This window comes from Typopeltis vanoorti, chromosome 7 (assembly GCF_054136105.1).
Source record: "Typopeltis vanoorti isolate ZY-2024b chromosome 7, IOZ_Tvanoo_1.0, whole genome shotgun sequence".
Classification (NCBI taxonomy): Eukaryota; Metazoa; Arthropoda; class Arachnida; order Uropygi; family Thelyphonidae; genus Typopeltis; species Typopeltis vanoorti.
This window is the reverse complement of record NC_143555.1, coordinates 37,095,092-37,113,425: the sequence shown is the minus strand read 5'-3', so window position 1 is coordinate 37,113,425 and position 18,334 is coordinate 37,095,092. Positions and strand designations below refer to the sequence as shown.

The 18,334-nt window shown below is 34.1% G+C and overlaps 1 protein-coding gene across 2 annotated transcripts in view; it reads left to right on the top strand.

Moving 5' to 3' along the window:
• Positions 1 to 16,687, top strand: part of LOC150104592 (ADP-ribose glycohydrolase MACROD1-like) — a 123,042-nt gene extending 106,355 nt beyond the window's left edge. For both annotated transcript variants that reach the window (XM_090395802.1, XM_090395800.1), the window contains exons 9-10: positions 9,966 to 10,053; positions 16,191 to 16,687. In XM_090395802.1, the coding sequence (XP_090251928.1) occupies positions 9,966 to 10,049 (84 nt within the window). In that variant the 3' untranslated portion in view covers positions 10,050 to 10,053; positions 16,191 to 16,687. The remainder of the gene's footprint in view (positions 1 to 9,965; positions 10,054 to 16,190) is intronic.
• Positions 16,688 to 18,334: the final 1,647 nt, after the last annotated feature.

Sequence of the window (18,334 nt, the reverse complement as noted above, 5' to 3'; positions counted from 1 at the left end):
ACCACAAGAAAGAACATACGAGGAGATAAGAACATAAGCTACCTTCATAACTCCACTGCTAATATGTTCTTTCTTGTGGTTATATCAGTTGCTTTAATATCATTTTGTTCTAGGTGTTTATCAGAACTTTCCAGATCCCTTCCCTCGTGTAGCTTGTATAACCATTGAATTGAAACTAGAAATTTTGAAGGAAATTGAGACAGGGAAAGCTATCAAAGTCTGAAGTGGTAGAAAAGTATCATCATCATCATCAAATTCCTGCCATGTACCCTCAAGGGGTGTACAGGATATGACAGTACTACATGAAAAATTTACATCATTACTAACTTCCTATCTACAATTTTTCTCCAAATCAGTCTGTTACTTGTCAAGACTCCAACATTATCAGATCTTATATTTCTATCGTCTAAGGCACTTTGTACCGTATCAATCCACCTATATCTTGGTCTTCCTCTGGGTCGTTTTCCTGCCAACCTGGCAGAGAACACTTGTTTTGCTAATCTTTCCTCTCCATTCTATTTAAGTGACCATACCACCTGAGATTAGCTCTGCTAACGCATTCCTGGATGCTGACAATGTCAAGTTCTTTCCTAATATCCTCATTTTTAATATGATATTGCCATTGATGCCATCTGTTCACGCCTCTAATCTTTCTCAGGCCTCTCATATCTGCGGTCTCTAGTCTTTGGTCAAGTGTTTTACTTCTGACCCAGCTCTCAGATCCATAAGTTAAAACTGGTTTGAACATTGTCTTGTATACAGCTAATTTAGTGTTCCGACTAATTTCTCTTATTCCATATGAATTTATTCAATTGACTTCCCACCATACCAGCTTTGCTGATTCTGTTGTCTATTTCTATATTTAATTTACCATCTTCAGTAAAAATCATGCCTAAGTAACTGAAATGTTTTACTTGTTCCACAGGTTCTCCATTCACAACACAGTTGACATTTTCAGTGATTCTGCCTATTTTCATTGTCTTTGTCTTTTTATTGCTGACCTTCATACCATATCTATTACAACAGCTATTCAATTTAGTCAGAGAATCTTGCAGACTTGTAGCGGATTTATTTAGAAGTATAACATCATCCGCATAAAGCAAAGAGCTGACATTAACATCTCCAATTTTGATATCAGGTTTAATACCACTTTCCTTCATAATGTGATCCATATAGATAATGAATAACAGAGGGGATAATGTACATCCTTGTCTCACACCAGATTTAACATTAAACCATCTTCCTGTACTTCCTTCAATTCTAACTGCTGACTTACAACTCAAATAAAGACTAAGTATTGCTTGATATAATGCCCCATTGACACCATATAACTGCAGCGTATTGAATAGCTTCTCTATTGGCACCTTGTCATATGCCTTTTCCAAATCGACAAAACTTAAATACATATCTTTGTTATATTCCCATGCTTTCTCGACTATATGTCGTAAAGTGAAGATCTGATTCTGACAGCCTCTATTTGGCCTGAATCCAGCTTGTTCTTCACCAAGCTTTTCTTCCACAATTCTTCTCAACCGTTTCTCAAGTATACTTGCATAGGTCTTGCCAGGAACACTCAGTAGGGAAATACCTCTGTAATTCTCACATTCAGTTTTATTTCCCTTTTTATATATGGGTACTATGAGAGCTCTACTCCAATCATCAGGAATTCGTCCCTCAGGCCAGGCTTTCTGAACTATGCAGTGCAGCCACTGTAAGACTTTTATACCACCATACTTCAGCATTTCTGGTCGAATATCATCTACTCCTGCTTCCTTTCCACATTTCAAGCCTTTGATGGCTTTTTGTACTTCAAGTATGGATATGTATTCCTGACTGCATACCTGCTCAGTGTTTTTTATCACTGTGCTGTCATCACTGCTTGTTTCATTTAGCAGTTTTTCAAAGTAATTACTCCATACTTCAAGGATATCTTTTTCTCCTGTTTTCATGTCACCTTTATCATCTCTAACTCCTTTTACAGCACTCTTTCCTCCATTCCTATGCTTCTTCAACAACCTCCAGAATATTTTGCCACCTTCTTGATATTTATTTTCTATATTCTTGCCAAAGTCCTCCCATGACTTTTGTTTAGCTAGTTTTACACACTGTTTAGCTTTCTTACATTTGTCTCTGTATTCTGTAAGAGTGAAGCTGACTTATTTGCCAGGAACTTTTAATATGCTTTCTTCTTTTCCTTCACTGCCTCTTTAACTTCCTGTGTCCACCAGGGAGTTCTGATTTTTTTATCCTTGCACAACCTCACCACATGCCTCTCTGGCAGAATCAATCAGTGTTTTCTTCAGAGTTTGCCACTGAATCTCCAAGGTTTGATTCCTGTTCTCAATCCCAAAAATTAGTATTTTGATGATAATCAAGAATGGTGCCAACATTAAATTTGTTGTGCTGTCTTCTAAGCAAAAATTGGACTACCCCAGTAAAATATCCTGCACTTGAAAATGCCATAACGACTTGAAGTTTGCTTGAAACATGAATGTGCATGCCATTGTTTTGATATCCAAAAGCTGAAATGTTTGTACTTTATCTTTGTCTGGTTGATTTAAAGTATACTGATGGCTGAGTAAAGCTATTTAAAACTCATCTGCACTACTTTTTAAAAAGATGTGCGTGTCTGTGGAAATTCCTCATTTCCTGACTCTGAATAATTTTAACAAAGGATTATTATGCTAAGGATATATTTAATGCAGATGAAATTGGCATATTCTATAAGCTACTTCCAGACAGAAAACTCAGGTTTTCTGAAGAAACATGTTGTGGTGGTAAACTGCCAATATGTTGAGCACACAAAAACAGTTGTGTCCATATAGAAATGGTATTGGTTTAGTGAAGCTTGCTCTCTTTTGTGAATGTTACATCTGTAATGTTGCTAGCAGACCAAGGAATAATCCAGGAATTTAAGACATGCTGCAGAAAAATAATTCTGACTGCCATTCTGACCATTTGAAAGAATATAGCATTAAAGTTTTTGAGTGCTATGCACTTAACATGTGCATAATGAGAAGAATTATGATAACACATGTAACAGAAATGCAGGCTTTACAACCCAAGCTAAGATTACATATGTTAATCATGATGAATAACAGGCCTTAATAAAACATTACAAAAGCATTTTTGGTCATAGTTTGTCTTCTGAAGACAGTTTTCTTAATTTGCAGGCTTTGATAAATATGTGGAATGTTCAGAGTGCAACAGAAGAACAGATTATTGAATGCACTCTCAATTTCAAAGAAATAAAAACCCAAGTTCAGATGAAAGTTCTTTCCACTTTAGATGTTTCTAACTGTATATTATTACTATTATTTTCTTGACTTCCATGGAGTCACAATACTCATTGAAGGGGGGGGGGGGTCAACACTAGTGAACACAGTCTGTCATACCACTCCTTAAAATCATCCACAGCCTGCACGTTCACCACCATCTCAGGCAATGCACACTTTTCATGCAAAAAAAGACTTACTTCTTACCCTTTTACTCATCACCTCCTTTTGTAACTTCTGGGAATGGCCTCTTGTCCTTGTTCCTTTCCCTCATTCTACCATATGAAAAATCTCCTCAAGGTTAATATGATAATAACCTTTGATCATCTTAAATGTCTCAGTCATATACCCCCCATCCCTTTGCCTTCTATCCACCAAATCTTCATTCTGCATGTCCTCAGTCTATCCTCATAATCAATGTTGTACAGTCCTGACATCATTACTTCATCCTCTTCATATCCCAGTGACCAGATCTGAGCACAAAAATCAAAATGAGGTCTGATCAGGACCAGCACACTTTTATCTCATGGTTGTTATAGCTGTATTGCATATGTGATAAGTTTCTTAGAAGTTAAGGTTTTTTTTTTTTAATGGAAAACTGGCTTTATAAATCTTTAATGTTATTTTTACTGTACATAGTCCAGTTATTCATGTTTTGCTCTGTTTCTTAGAAGTTAGTATTAACTTTTTTTTTTCATTAAAAGTTCTCTAGACACAATAGTTTTTTGCTTTCTTTTCCATGTATTCTTCTTCTTCAATCTTTTGGTTCTGTCTCCACTGCTGGACGAAGGTCTCCCCCATGATTTTCCAGACCACTCGGTTTTCTGCCTCTCTCGTCCATCTCACTCCTGCAATTTGTTCCAGTTCATCCCTCCACCTTCTTCTCGGTCTTCCTCTTTGTCTTGCTCCACCAATTGGTCTCTACTCTGTTTTTGTAGTCCATCTCCCATCATTCCATCTGGCATTATGGCCAACCCATCTCCACTTATCCTGTTTAATGTATTTTACAATATCCATGACACCTGTTTGAGATCTTATCCAGGTATTTGACTTCCTATCTCTTAATGTTATTTTTAGCATACTTCTCTCCATGCGATGTTGTGTTGTTCTCAGCTTTTTTGTTTAGGGCTTCTGTTAAAGTCCATGTTTTTTCTCCATATGTTAGGAAGTATGCACTGTTCGAAAGCTTTTCTTTTTAGACCCATATGGATGTCATTTCTGAACGTGTCTCTCATTTTCCCATAAGTCATCCATCCAAGGTGAATTCTTCGTTCAATCTCTTTTTTTTGGCAATCCTCGAAGGATAACAATTGGCCCAAATATATACATGAAGTAACTTGTTGTATTTCATGGTTTTCAATTTTGACAGTTCTATGGTTTATATATTTATTCCTCATTATTTTCATTTTTTTTTCCCTCTTCAATTACTCTGGATGCTTCATTTAGCCAATTTAGGCTTTCTTCCAGATCTTTAAGATTATCCACTATTAGGACAATATCATCTGCAAATTTCATATGCTGCATCCTTTCCCCATTTATGTTTATTCCTTTTGTTTCCCAATCAAGACTTCTAAAGACTTCCTCTGGTGCAGCTGTAAATAATTTGGGAGATATGGTGTCACCTTGCCGGATGCCTTTTTGTATTGGGAACTTTTCACTTTCTTATATAATTTAATTACAGAAGTTGCATTATTGTAAATATGTTTTAGTGTTTCAATATATGGTTTCTCAGCTCCTTGGGTTCAAGTGCTTTTAGTGTTGCAGATGTTTTAACTGAATCAAATGCTTTTTCATAGTCATTATAGGCCAGAAAATTAAAACTTTCTTACATTTCAATCTGTTATCAAAACTTCTAGTTTACTGTCACAGGTTTTTTTTACTTGTTTATAAATTAAATTAAAGATACCAAGAAATTATGTTCTTGTTACCCTTTATCCTATACAGTGGTATCTCGCTAATCCGAATCTTTAGTCCGAACCCTCCAGTAATGCGAACTGCAGTTTGAAAAAAAAAAGTTGTACTTATTACGTATTATTATTTTGTGTACTACTATTTTGAGCACAAATTATAACTGTGACAATCACTACACTAAAACATTAAAAATAATTCAGTTTGTAACTGACAGAACTAATATCCTAACAAGGCACTCTCTACAGACCAGTTAACTGTAAAGTTAATTTTGAGAAATCAGGCTATCTGGTCTCATAACTGTTTCTTATATCTTTGGCAAATTAATGCAACTGTACTTGTTGAGGTTAGGGAAGTTCTTCATAGTAGATGATAATTCAAAAAATAGTCTTTCGGACCTATAACGACTTCTGGGTCAAACCAGGTCTTCTTATCCCGACTTCCCATAAAGATTATCATGGATGTAATTTTTGTGTTCTGTTTCATTCAAGGCAAATGTTAAGTGATCTACCGGTCTGTCCAAAGTAGGCCAAACTGCAGGCTAAGATAGTTAAATCATCACATTGGATGTTGAAGAGAACTCTACTTGTAGGGCTTATCTGAGAGCACAGTGGTATACATGTGGCCTTATCAAAGCACTTTACACTGTTTCTTAAGGCCACATATGGACTGTTGGGATCAGATATGATCACTGAGCTCTTGGAGATAGAGAAACAGTTGAAAAATTCCACAGAAGATAATCTAATTGATATTGGTGTGGTTAGGAAAATTAATATTAATAATAATAATAATAATATGAAACTTAAAGGAAAAAAATTAAGCCAGTATGCTTAGTAGATTTGTCAGTGTAGTTTTATCAGATGAATAGTTCTTTCTCCAACTTTCAGGCCATGGGTATGAATTCCGCTGTGTTATTGATGATTGTCATGGTCTTTAGGTAGTCTAATCATCCACTGAGACCACTGCATATTGGAGATCTGAAGTGACGGAGAGACTCCAAATTTGGTCTCTACTGCAGGAATTCTTGGTTATTTGTGGCCCTTAGTCCACCTATAATACTAAATGTACTCTAAGTTTATCACTAAATGTACTGTAAGTTTATCACCTTTTGTGAGTGGGACTGATAAAAGTCCCACTCACAAAAGATACAAACATGAAATGGAATCCAGATTGCGGTTTTCCCTAATGTAGCCTAAAATTATCACATACTTAGTTCTAAGAAGAAAATTTATAAGGTTACAATTTGACCAAATGTGCTCTTTATTCAGAATTGGCTGCTTTGATTTTGTAGAAAAATATCAATGTCAGAAAAAAATTGTGAGAATGTATAATCAAGATACATCAGGTCTGTGGAATGTTTATTATGAGGCAAGATTAAAGAAATGTTATTTAGAACAGTTACTAAATATAGTGTGTGTATGTGATATGATAGAGATCTATAAGTTAGTAAAGGATTTTATAACAGATGAGAAAGATTTTTGAATATAGAAGTTGAAAGGATGTGAGGTCTAGATTTTTCTCATATGTGATAAATGAATGACCATATGGAGTTATAGAACTACTTGGAGATACCCAAGTAATAATAATAATAAAGATCAAAATTAGATTGGATATTTAGCTTAAGAAAGTGTTTTTAAGCATTATAAGGGTTAGTGCATTCCATTGTTGACTGTTTAGATATCTGTGAGAGATTTGACATGCAAGCTGAATTCCACTGTACATAATGTAAACATACTTATACTTAAATTCTGTGAATTTCTCTTTGCTGCAAGGATGATCAATAACCATAAGTACTATATTCTCATTTTTTGGGAACTATTTCATGTGCTAAATGAATGCATTCTGGCTCTTATTATTTGTAAATTTATGCACACATCCATGACTGATGAGAGTTTGGATTTATACCATTGTAGATACAAGACATAAAGAAAAATTTAAATTTTATTTCATTAAGAGATATCTATGAATTGCTTCACCCTTTGCAAGCAGTGAAGTTCTAAAAGTCGGATAAACTGTGTGAAGTTTGAAGAGCTGGAATTTTGAAAAAACTCTGTTACATTTATGGCAACCTGTTCAAATATTAAGATTTAAAAATAAAACTTATAAATTATGAGGAAAGAAGTTGAATATTTCTATTTAAATATATTAATTGTTATATGTGACAGTTGTGCTAACACTATCCTGAAGTATTATAAGTTTGCAACTTTGTGTGGGATTGATATTAAAAAATAAATAAATAAATTTGATTGGTGGAATATATAGTTTCCTAACCTACATGCTGTGGATTTGAATCCCATTGTGTAGGCTGGAGATAATTTTTATCACCTGGTTATCCTTCTGATTATTATAGGCTTGAAGTTGCTTGTTAAAATACCAGTTTGGTCTCTACAGTAAGGTTTCTGATGCCAGTTATATGTGATTTAGTATGTAATGCATAAATTCATCTTCTAAGTCGCTAAGCTGACATGACTATAATTAGCATGCCATGTAGCAGTTGTTTAATTATATACTTTATGTGTAATTTTCTTTAAAAAAAATACAGCTTCCACTTATGAAAGGTTGTAAACTTATAGTACATTAGTACCTTTAGATAGGCAAAAGATCTTTTTGTATAGCCATTCTGGAGACCAAACATGGAACTTTTTTCAAGCCACTTCGGGCCTCAAAGCAGGTAATGTTGGTCTCACACTGGGCAATAAAATTATTTTTGTATAAATTGTGTTCTTCAACAGTCTGATTTTGCATCACACAGAATTGAAGTGTTTGTTTTGCATTACAAATTTGAATCCTAAAATACAATTTCAAATTTTTTAAATTGTACTTCAGGATTAATTATACTAATGAATTAAATACTAAACTAGCATATTCTTAAAAATGCTGTTAAATATATGGTAATCTGTGTCATGAATATGCAGGCTGTTGTGTGATCGATAATTCTTTGCAGAGAATAGGAAAACAATTGGTCATTAGATTGATTTTTAGGATGACTTTTGCAAATGAAATGTTTTAGTTACATACACACACACACACACACACACACACATATATATATATATATATATAGTATGAGGCATGTCCAGTAAGGTCCATTCAGAATTTACTGCCAGAAATATAGGAGAGGGGGTAACATGTGTGGTAATTATAAGAGTGACTGATTAGCTAGCTGACCATCGACCATTTTATTTTCATTGTGTTATCAGTTGTTGTCTTTTATGAGTAATTTATGAGTTCTGTGATAAAAAAAATCCCACCAGTTGTGAGGTTCATGGTGTTGGTAGAAAACAATGGCGCTGCAGAAATTCACTGACAACTGTAAGGTTTACAGGCTTAATATAATGATTGACAATAAAGTTAGGCAAAATCATCATTTGTTTAAAGAAGGTTTATTTTATGCCAATGTGCAACAATGTTCATGATGCATACTTGGCTGGCACACTGGCTGGCCAAGTGTGGTGACAGACAATTTGTTGGAAAGAGTGAACACAAAAATTTGTGAGAATCGTCATTTCACAATTGTAGAACTATGAATTCCGGGAAGTTTCACACTCAGTCATTTATGAAATTGGGACAGAAAAGCTGGGGTATAAGAAATTGTGTGCCAGATAGGTCCCAAAAATCACTGATGTGCGTAAACAGCAATGAGTGGAGTCACTCAAAAAATTTTGGAGCATTATGAAAATTAAGGAGATGAACGTTTTTCTCATATCATGAGAAAAAAAGTGACGAAATCTGTATTTCGTACACAAACATCTAGTCACAATAACAGTCAATACAGTGACCCCATTCATCATCTCCAAAAGCAGAAAAAAAATTCAAACAGGCACCTGCAGTCAAAAAAATTATGGTTACTGTCTTCTGGGACCAAAACAGGATGTTGCTCATTGATTTCTTCAGCAAGGAACCACAATACATTTAATGCTAATGTGTTTGTGAAATGCTGAAGACTCTTAGATGAGCCATTCAAAACAAAAGATAAGGAATTCTGTCATCAGGGATTGTGCTTTTCATGATAATGCAAGTTCACACTGCAACTTGAACTCTCCAGCAAATTTATAAGTTCGGGCGGAAACCTTTTGACCATCCATCCCATAGCCCTGACTTTGCGCCCAGTGACTACCTCTTGTTCCTGCATATGAAGCATTGGCTCCCATCTTATGAGGAACTGAAAAATAGTGATTCGGTGATTGACCTCACTGGTGGCAGACTTTTTTGACATGGATGTGAAAAAGCTGGTGCCATGGTACCAAAAATGCCTGGTAGTCAATGGCGATTTTGTGAAAAAATAAAATATATATGTAGATATTTTGGCATATAATAAACCCTTTTTTTTTTCTTTTTTTAATTCTTGACCAGACCTTACTTTATGGACATGCCTCTTATATGAGACTGCAATTTGGTGACCTTGTGAAATCGATGTCATTTTAAGCAATAGGATAAGAACACAAGTGTTTCATATATGGTTACCCCCATACCAAAACAATCTTTATGGTACACTTTTTTATTTCTTTTGGATTATATCCCAAAGAAATGTTGCTGAAATTTTCTTGTAATCATGAAAACCACAACTTAATAAATTATTTCCCCAAAACTCTGAATTGCTTGATTCAGTATATTCACAAAATGTATATTTGTGTCTTACCGAATAAGAAACATCTGATCTGCATACCATTTGCTTGAAATTTTATCAATTTGCCTGGTTTAAATTGCCCTCCACAATTCATAATGTTATGTTAACCACAGCATTTTCCGAATTTTATGAACTTTCTTTCTTTTTATCCATAGGTTGATCGCATTATATTTTGCCTCTTTCTTCCTGTAGACATTGATGTCTATGAAAAGCTTATGCCTCATTATTTTCCAGTATAAACAGGTAAGTATTGAATTTTCTGTATTGTTTCAGGCTGTTGTCCATCTCACTATTCCAACTTCTAGATGATATGTTAATATTTCATCTTCCATTATGCATAGATGACCATACATCTTAGATTACCTCTACTTACACATTGTTGAATTTTACGAGTAATAGTATCAAGTTTTTTCTGTTATCTTCACTTCTAATATGCTTCTGTCATCATCCTGCACAAAAAGAGCAGTTGATTGCAAGATACTGGAGAAACACCTGACCAAATTTATTGTATATAACTTAATATCTTATGTATAGTTTCTTTTTTCCTTCATATTTTACTTATTATTCCCTGTATAATTCACCTACCAAATTTAAACTGTTCTCATTTGTAATGTATTCTAATTTGTTGTAAATAATGATGTACCACTTACTTACTTACTACTGTACCACTTGTGTTTGGATACAAAATAAATAAATTAATGTCATCTGCTCTCTCTTCCCTAATTTCTGCACTCTTTCATTAGAGAGATGAATCTCTCTGATGAAAGAGAATTCTTTCCAAGAGAATTTTCAACTTAATTCTCAGATCCATATGTTTAAATTGATTTGCTATTTTGTATGGTGCCAACTTGATCTTAGGGCTGATTTCTATCTTGATCTATGTACATTTGTTTATCTAGCTTCACACCATTCCAACTTTATTTATTCTGTTATCTACTTTTATTTTATATGATAAATTAATTATCTTTACTAGAATTGTGCCTAAATATCTCAAATGTGTAACCTATTCTATTGGTGCTTATTTGAATTTCAAGTTTAATATTACTCTCCTTAATAATGCGATCTATATAGATTATAAATAATAAGGAAGACAGCACACAACCCTGATTTGGAACTTAGCTATAAGCCATGTAATGCATTGTGCTTTTTAAGTTCCATTTACATTATATGAATTTAGTGTTTAGAGTAATTTTCCCTTTAGTACTTTATCATAGGCTTTATTGAGATCAATGAAGCTTAATTAGGGGATCTTATTAGGTGCATTTTGCAAAATGTCTAAACACTGTGTGGAAATTACTTCGCTACTCTGGCAGGATAGATTTCAGTCAGATATAGTATTTGAAATCCATACAAATATCAGATCAGGTCATTCCAATTTTTGTTTCTTTCAAACTAACATAAAATAAAAACAGGGGAGTATAATTAGCTAAAATTTAGAGGTGATGCCATGTTTTATCATATCATTGTCATGTAATGATATGATATTAAATGTTTAAAGTATCATAATTCCTATTACGCAATGAAATTTTAACAAAACTTGCAACCTCCATTTTTCCCATTTCTTTGGTATAAATGTGGAACCATTAAAATTCGATCAAAAAGAAAATCATTTTGTATGAAGCTTTCCTTGGTGTCTTAACCTCTAGTAATCTGTACTTTTGTCGGAGATTGCTCCTCTTTCCTTGCAAAGTGTTTACCTCCACAGAACTCAAATCTGCTTAGCTGTGGAATACTCCTTCCATATTTTTAGGAGACGTTTCTAAAACCTTAATACAAAATCCTGAGTGCTGTTGGTTTGATGATCAAATCTCTCTCTCTTTCTCAGTAATGCAGTAAATTACATGACAATGATATGATAAAACATGGCATCACCTCTAAATTTTAGCTAATTATACTCCCCTGTTTTTATTTTATGTTAGTTTGAAAGAAACAAAAATTGGAATGACCTGATCTCTCTTTTGTGCCAATGTGGGTGTTTAAAACCCACATTGGCGCATTTGCATTCCATTCCAGAATGGTTGATAACTTATAGTACATTTAATACAGTGTATCGACTCAAGGAACCTCACTTTAGAGACCAAACATGAAAATTTGTTTTATGTTTTCACTTAGCAGAGGTATAGCAGGTTTCATACTGGTCAGTGAAATTCATCTACTTAAACATTCACATACCACACTAGGATTCAAACCTACAACTTGTTGGTTGGAGAGCAAGTATGCTATCACACCATTGTGTACTAATAATTCTGAATTATAAGTATATTCAAACTCTTCATTCATCACTGCTATCCCTGTCCATTGGAGCAAGCTTTCTTAATTAGTAGTTTTTAAAAACTCTAGTTCAATGCATCAGTAATTACCTTCCAACTCTTTCCTTCTTATTTTAGAAATCTTGCAATTTATAAATGCAAAATCTTAAGACCAGTTATCATTACCACTGTCACCTCTGCCCTAATTGGATGGAAATGTAACCTACTCAGTTACAATAATTCCCTGTTCATTGAACACTTGGTCTATCTAATGTACTAGTATTTTATTTTATTATTTATTATTATTTTTTTCATTCTTTTGTAATGAAGTAGCATATTTATAGAATAATGATAAAGTTGGTAAAACAGCAAATAATTTCTGAAAATATTGCATATTTTCTGAGGGGTGCTTAAGAGTCAAAGCTGTATAACTGAGAGGAGACCTCCACATAGCCTTTAAAGGAATGTGGAAAACCGACCAGGGCTTCTGACCTAATGTCCAATCCTCACCTTCTCGTGGTGCACCCTGTTAGGTATCTACCTGGATACTGAACGAACAAAGATGAGCTGGCAATTTGGGATTTAGCTGACCAAATTGTATTCTTATTGACTTAAACCACAATATTAAATGATGGTACAACATGATAGAATTTCGTGCCGGCTGGAGCATCGCCCGGTTAAACAAGCCCCCTCCCATTGTTTTTGCCAGGGAACCAGGGCGAACAGGGAAAAGTCAGCTACTGGAACAAATCCTAAAACACACCCCAACTAATTATCACCAGAATTGAAGATCGGTACTATCAACATAAGAAGCCTGAACGGCAAAGAAATGGAGCTAGCTGAGGAATTATATAAGTACCAGATTGACATAATAGGGGTGACTGAAACAAAAAAGTCAAAAACTGGTGAGATCTGTCTGAGCAATAAATACTAAAAGTCATATTCAGGCAATTACAATCAAGGAAAAGAAGGAGTAGCCATAGTTTTCAACACAAAATATGAGGCTAATCTTCTTAAATGGCAGGCAGTCTCAAGTAGGGTGATGTGGACAAATATGAGAATGGGGAACTGGACAATGAGAGTTATTTGTGCCTATGGTCCCACAGAAGGTTCTCCTAACATATAAATGGAGGAATTTTTTGATGCTTTAGTAAAAGGAACTGACACAATGAAAAATGAAAAGTTGGTCCTTGTTGGGGATTTAAATAGATCTAAAGAGTAGGAAATGATTGTCAGACATACAAAAATATTTTGGGAACCTTTAGTGAAAAGAGCAAAGCTAATAATAATGGCAAATATCTTTTGGATTTCTGCTCAGGACATGGACTGGTTATTACTAACACCATGTTCCAACATAAAAATGTGCACAAATTCACATGGAGAGAAGAAGCAAGGAATAAGGAAAGTCTCATTGACTATATTATTGTTGATAGTGATGTTTTCTCTCTGGTGCAGGACACCAGAGTGTACAGAGGATTTGAAATTGGAAGTGATCACCATTTAGTCTTAATCAGGATAAAATTGAATCTCATTGAAAAGAAGAACATGTGTAAGAAAGTTTTAAAACGAATAAAAGTGTAGCAGCTCTCAGACGTGAACTGTAGACTAAAATATACAAACATTATTCAAGAAAAAATGAAAGCATTTGAGAACAGGAATAAAACCTTGGAGATTCAGTGGCAAGCTCTGAAGAAAACAGTAATTGATTCTGCCAGAGAGGCATGTGGTGAGGTTGTCTGCAAGGATAGAAAAATCAGAACTCCCTGGTGGACACAGGAAGTTAAGAGGCAGTGAAGGAAAAGAAGAAAGCATATCAAAAGTTCCTGTCAAATAAGTCAGCTTGTGCTCTTAGAGAGTACATAGACAAATATAAGAAAGCTAAACACTGTATAAAACTAGCTAAACAAAAGTCATGGGAAGACTTTGGAAAGAACATAGAAAATAAATATCAAGAAGGTGACAAGATATTCTGGAGGTTGTTGAAGAAGCTCAGAAATGGAGGAAAGAGTGCTGTAAAAGGAATTAGAAATGATGAAGGTGATATGAAAACTGGAGAAAAAGATATCCTCGAAGTTGAAAAATTGCTGAATGAAAAAAGCAGTGATAGCACAGTGGTAAAAAAACTTTCAACAGGCATACAGTCAGGAGTACATATACATGCTTGAAGTAGAAAAAGCCATCAAAAGTCTGAAATGTGGAAAGGCAGCTGGAGTAGATGATATTAGACCAGAAATGCTTAAGTATGGAGGTATAAAAGTTTTTCAGTGGCTACACTGCTTAATTCAGAGGGCCTGGGCAGAAGGATGAATTCCAGATGATTGGAGTAGAGCTCTAATATTTAAAAAGGGAAATAAAACTGCTTGTGAGAATTACAGAGGTATTTCTCTACTGAGTGTTCCTGTTAAGATTTATGCCAGTATAGTTGAGAAGGATTGTGGAAGACAAGCTTGGTGAGGATCAAGCTGGATTCAGGCCAAATAGAGGCTGTCAGGATTAGATATTCGCTTTATGACAAATAGTTGAACAATCATGGGAATATAACAAAGATCTGTATTTAAGTTTTGTAGATCTGAAAAAAGTATATGACAAGGTGCCAAGAGAGAAGCTATTCAAAATGCTACAGTTGTATGGTGTCAGTGGATCATTATATCAAGCAATACTTAGTCTTTATTTGAGTTGTAAGTCAGCAGTTAGAATTGAAGGAAGTACAGGGAGATGGTTTGATGTTAAATCTGGTGTGAGACAAGGATCTACATTATCACCTGTGTTATTCATTATCTATATGGATTACATTATGAAGGAAAGTGGTATTAAACCTGATATCAAAATTGGAGATGTTAATGTCAGATCCTTCCTTTATGTGGATGATGTTATACTTCTAAATAAATCTGCTACAAGTCTGCAAGATTCCCTGACTAAATTGAATAACTGTTGTGATAGATATGGTATAAAGGTCAGCAGTAACAAGACAAAGATAATGAAAATAGGCAGAAGCATTGAAAATATCAGCTACATTGTGAATGGAGAACCTATAGAACAAGTAAAACATTTCAGCTACTTAGGCACGATTTTTAGTGAAGATGGTAAATTAAATATAGAAATAGACAACAGAATCAACAAAGCTGGTATGGTAGGAAGTCAACTAAATAAACTTATATGGAATAAGAGAGAAATTAGTCAAAACACGAAATTAGCTGCATACAAGACAGTGTACAAAACCAATTTTAACTTATGGATCTGGGAGCTGTGTCAGAAGTAAAACACTTGACTGCAGATATGAGAGTCCTGAGAGAGAGATTAGGGGCATGAACAGATGGCGTCAATGGCAATATCATATTAAAAATGAGGATATTAGGAAAGAACTTTACATTGTCAGTATTCAGGAATGCGTTAGCAGAGCTAATCTCAGGTGGTATGGTCACTTAAACAGAATGGGCGAGGAAATATTAGCCAAACAATTGTTCTCTGCCTGGTTGGCAGGAAAAAGACCCAGAGGAAGACCAAGATATAGGTGGAGATTGATATGGTAAAAAGTGCCTTAGAAGATAGATATATAAATATAAGATCTGACAATGTTGTAGCTTTGACAGGTAACAAATTGATTTGGCATAAAATTGTAGGTAGTAAGTTAGTAATGATGTAAATTTTTCATGCAGTACTATCATATCCTGTACACCCCTTGAGGGTAAATGTCAGGAATTTGATGATGATGAAAATACGCAATATTTGGAGTACAGATGATCTCCAAAATTAGATATAACAGATATCAGGACAATTGGTTTTTGAACTTCGTACTATGACAGATCATAATAATCAGTTTTTATATATTAGGTCAGGTGACTAGGAAGTCATATGCTAGCAGGTTAGATGTCATGTAACTCACTGTAAAAAAATAGATTTTGTGGACTGATTCAAAATGCCTTCATTTAATACCTTCTGTTCTAATTTATCTGCAATGCAACTTTCAAATGTTTATTCAGCAAAAAAAAGTTGCCGAGTTCATTTTGTTTCTAAAATTGACACACACACATCAATTTTAGAAACAAAATGCATGTATATTATGTCTGTGTATTTTATATTTATGTAAGTAATAAACACATAACTAATCTCAAATAAAAACCTTCTTTGTAGGTAATCATCAGTTAGATTGCAGGTTCTCCTGTGGACAGCTTACTCTCAGATTTGTGATATTAGCTTCCTGCCACAAGAAAAATTTCCAAAAAAAAAATATTAAAAAAAAATACCCTGCCATCTTCTGATGATTTTTTTTTTTTCATTTGCAGCTTTAGTCAGTACTAATTGGGTTTGAAGTGTAGCTGTGTTAGGACTCATTACTTCAGCTTATCTTGTATGTTATTAAAATTTAACAGTTATTGTAAGGCTTTGTCTACTAGTTTTACTGCCAAAGATTTTAGCTGTTACCAGAAAATTTTTTTTTGTAAAATGTTAAATAAGTTTGTACATTTTTTTTTTCTTTAATATAAAATGGACAAATTTATTGCTTACCCAGCAGCTGTGTTTATTTTTGTACCAATGTCAAACTATTGTTGCAAGTGTTGTTTGGATTAGAGAGGGGAGGATGAGACATTGTTATTCTGAGTAATAATAAAGTTCAGTATTTATTCTGATCTGCTTGACTTCTGTTTTTTTTTTTTTTTTGTTGTTTTTTTTTCGACTACTTATCATAAAACTGTTATATATATATTTCAAAAATGATTTTCTCTCTCTCTCTTTCCTCCCATGCACTCCAGTGATTTCACAGTATTTTGAATTTTAACACCAAATACTTAACAGATCAAATTTCACATTACTTGATTTTAAAAAACAGGTAGTACTTATGTAACACAGTAGTTAAGTTCCTATGGAATCATATGTAGTAAAAAAACCATGTTATATGGGACTACGAACAAAAAGGGACATTCCAAAAGCTAATTTAAAATACACTATTTTATTTTTATAACTGTTGGGAACTAAATGTTTATTAAAAATAGTAATAACTGAACAAACATTTTATGAACTAATACATCCCATCTAGGATGCAAAGAACCTTTATCGGGGCTTTTCAACTGAAGGTAAGTTAGCTGGTCTCATGCGGAGCTGTCAGAGTTTCCCCTTCTGGAAACTGCAGGTTTTTCATCCCGTAAAGCAGTCAAATGGGCCGTTAGAACACATGATTAACATACATAATACACTGGCGTCATAGCCTGAGTGGCTTTGGTCATATTCTAAATAAACCAAACCGAACAAACTAATACATGTCAAATAATGTACGTTCATTTAATTTTCTTCCTCTTCATCACTGCTAAACACAATTAAATGAAAATGTTTTCTCTGTTTCAGAATTGGCACTTGGGGATGAGTTGTCATGTTTGCTGAAATCAAAGATCCTGCAACACAGCGGTTCTAATTTTCAGTTCATTTTTCTTTATGGTCTGGATTGTTGCTTTATTTAAATTTAAACTTTTTTGCAATGCATAATACCTTTCCTCTTTTTATTAAGATGATCCAAATTTCATGTTGGGTTCTAGAGAAGTAAAGTTTCTTTTGAGCAGTGCTTTTTTACTTTGATTAGGCTTAATTTAGTGCTGGATATTAATTCACAACAAACAAATTATTCTAATACATCTCTAAAGAAGAAAGTTTAGTTTGTGCACACCTAGAAAAATTTATAAACGATCAAATATAAACCAAAATAACGTTATAACAACCTTAAAAGTCTTGAACTGCATGCTTCAAAGTCACATTTTTAATGGTGTCAAACACTTTTTTTTTTCCCCATAACATGTAATGAGTCAACAACAATGATTTACATAAAAGGAATGGAAATGTTGAAATACATACTAACAGGGTTTTCCTTGCACAAAATCTCAAAAATATTGTGTTGCACTCAGATTGCTACAAAACCATGTCATAGAATTACTGTGTTATACAACAGTTCATCATCACAAACCATGGACTCACTGCCCATTGGTGTCTGATGCCTCCTTCACTATCTTCTTCTTCCACCTTTCTTTGTCTGGTACACAGTGTCTGTACACTTATTCCGCAAAATCTCAAATCCTTTGTTGTCTATCCATTCTCTGTATGGTTTACTTCTTCTGTTCACACCATCCATAATACCAAACATGAATGCCTTTATCTTTCAGTCCTCACTCATTCTGCAGATGTGTCCAAATAATTGCAGCTTCCGTTTTATAATCTTCTGCATTAGATTCTCCTTTGGTTGTATCTTCCGATAGAGCTCTTCATTTGTGACTTTCTGTACCCATCCTACT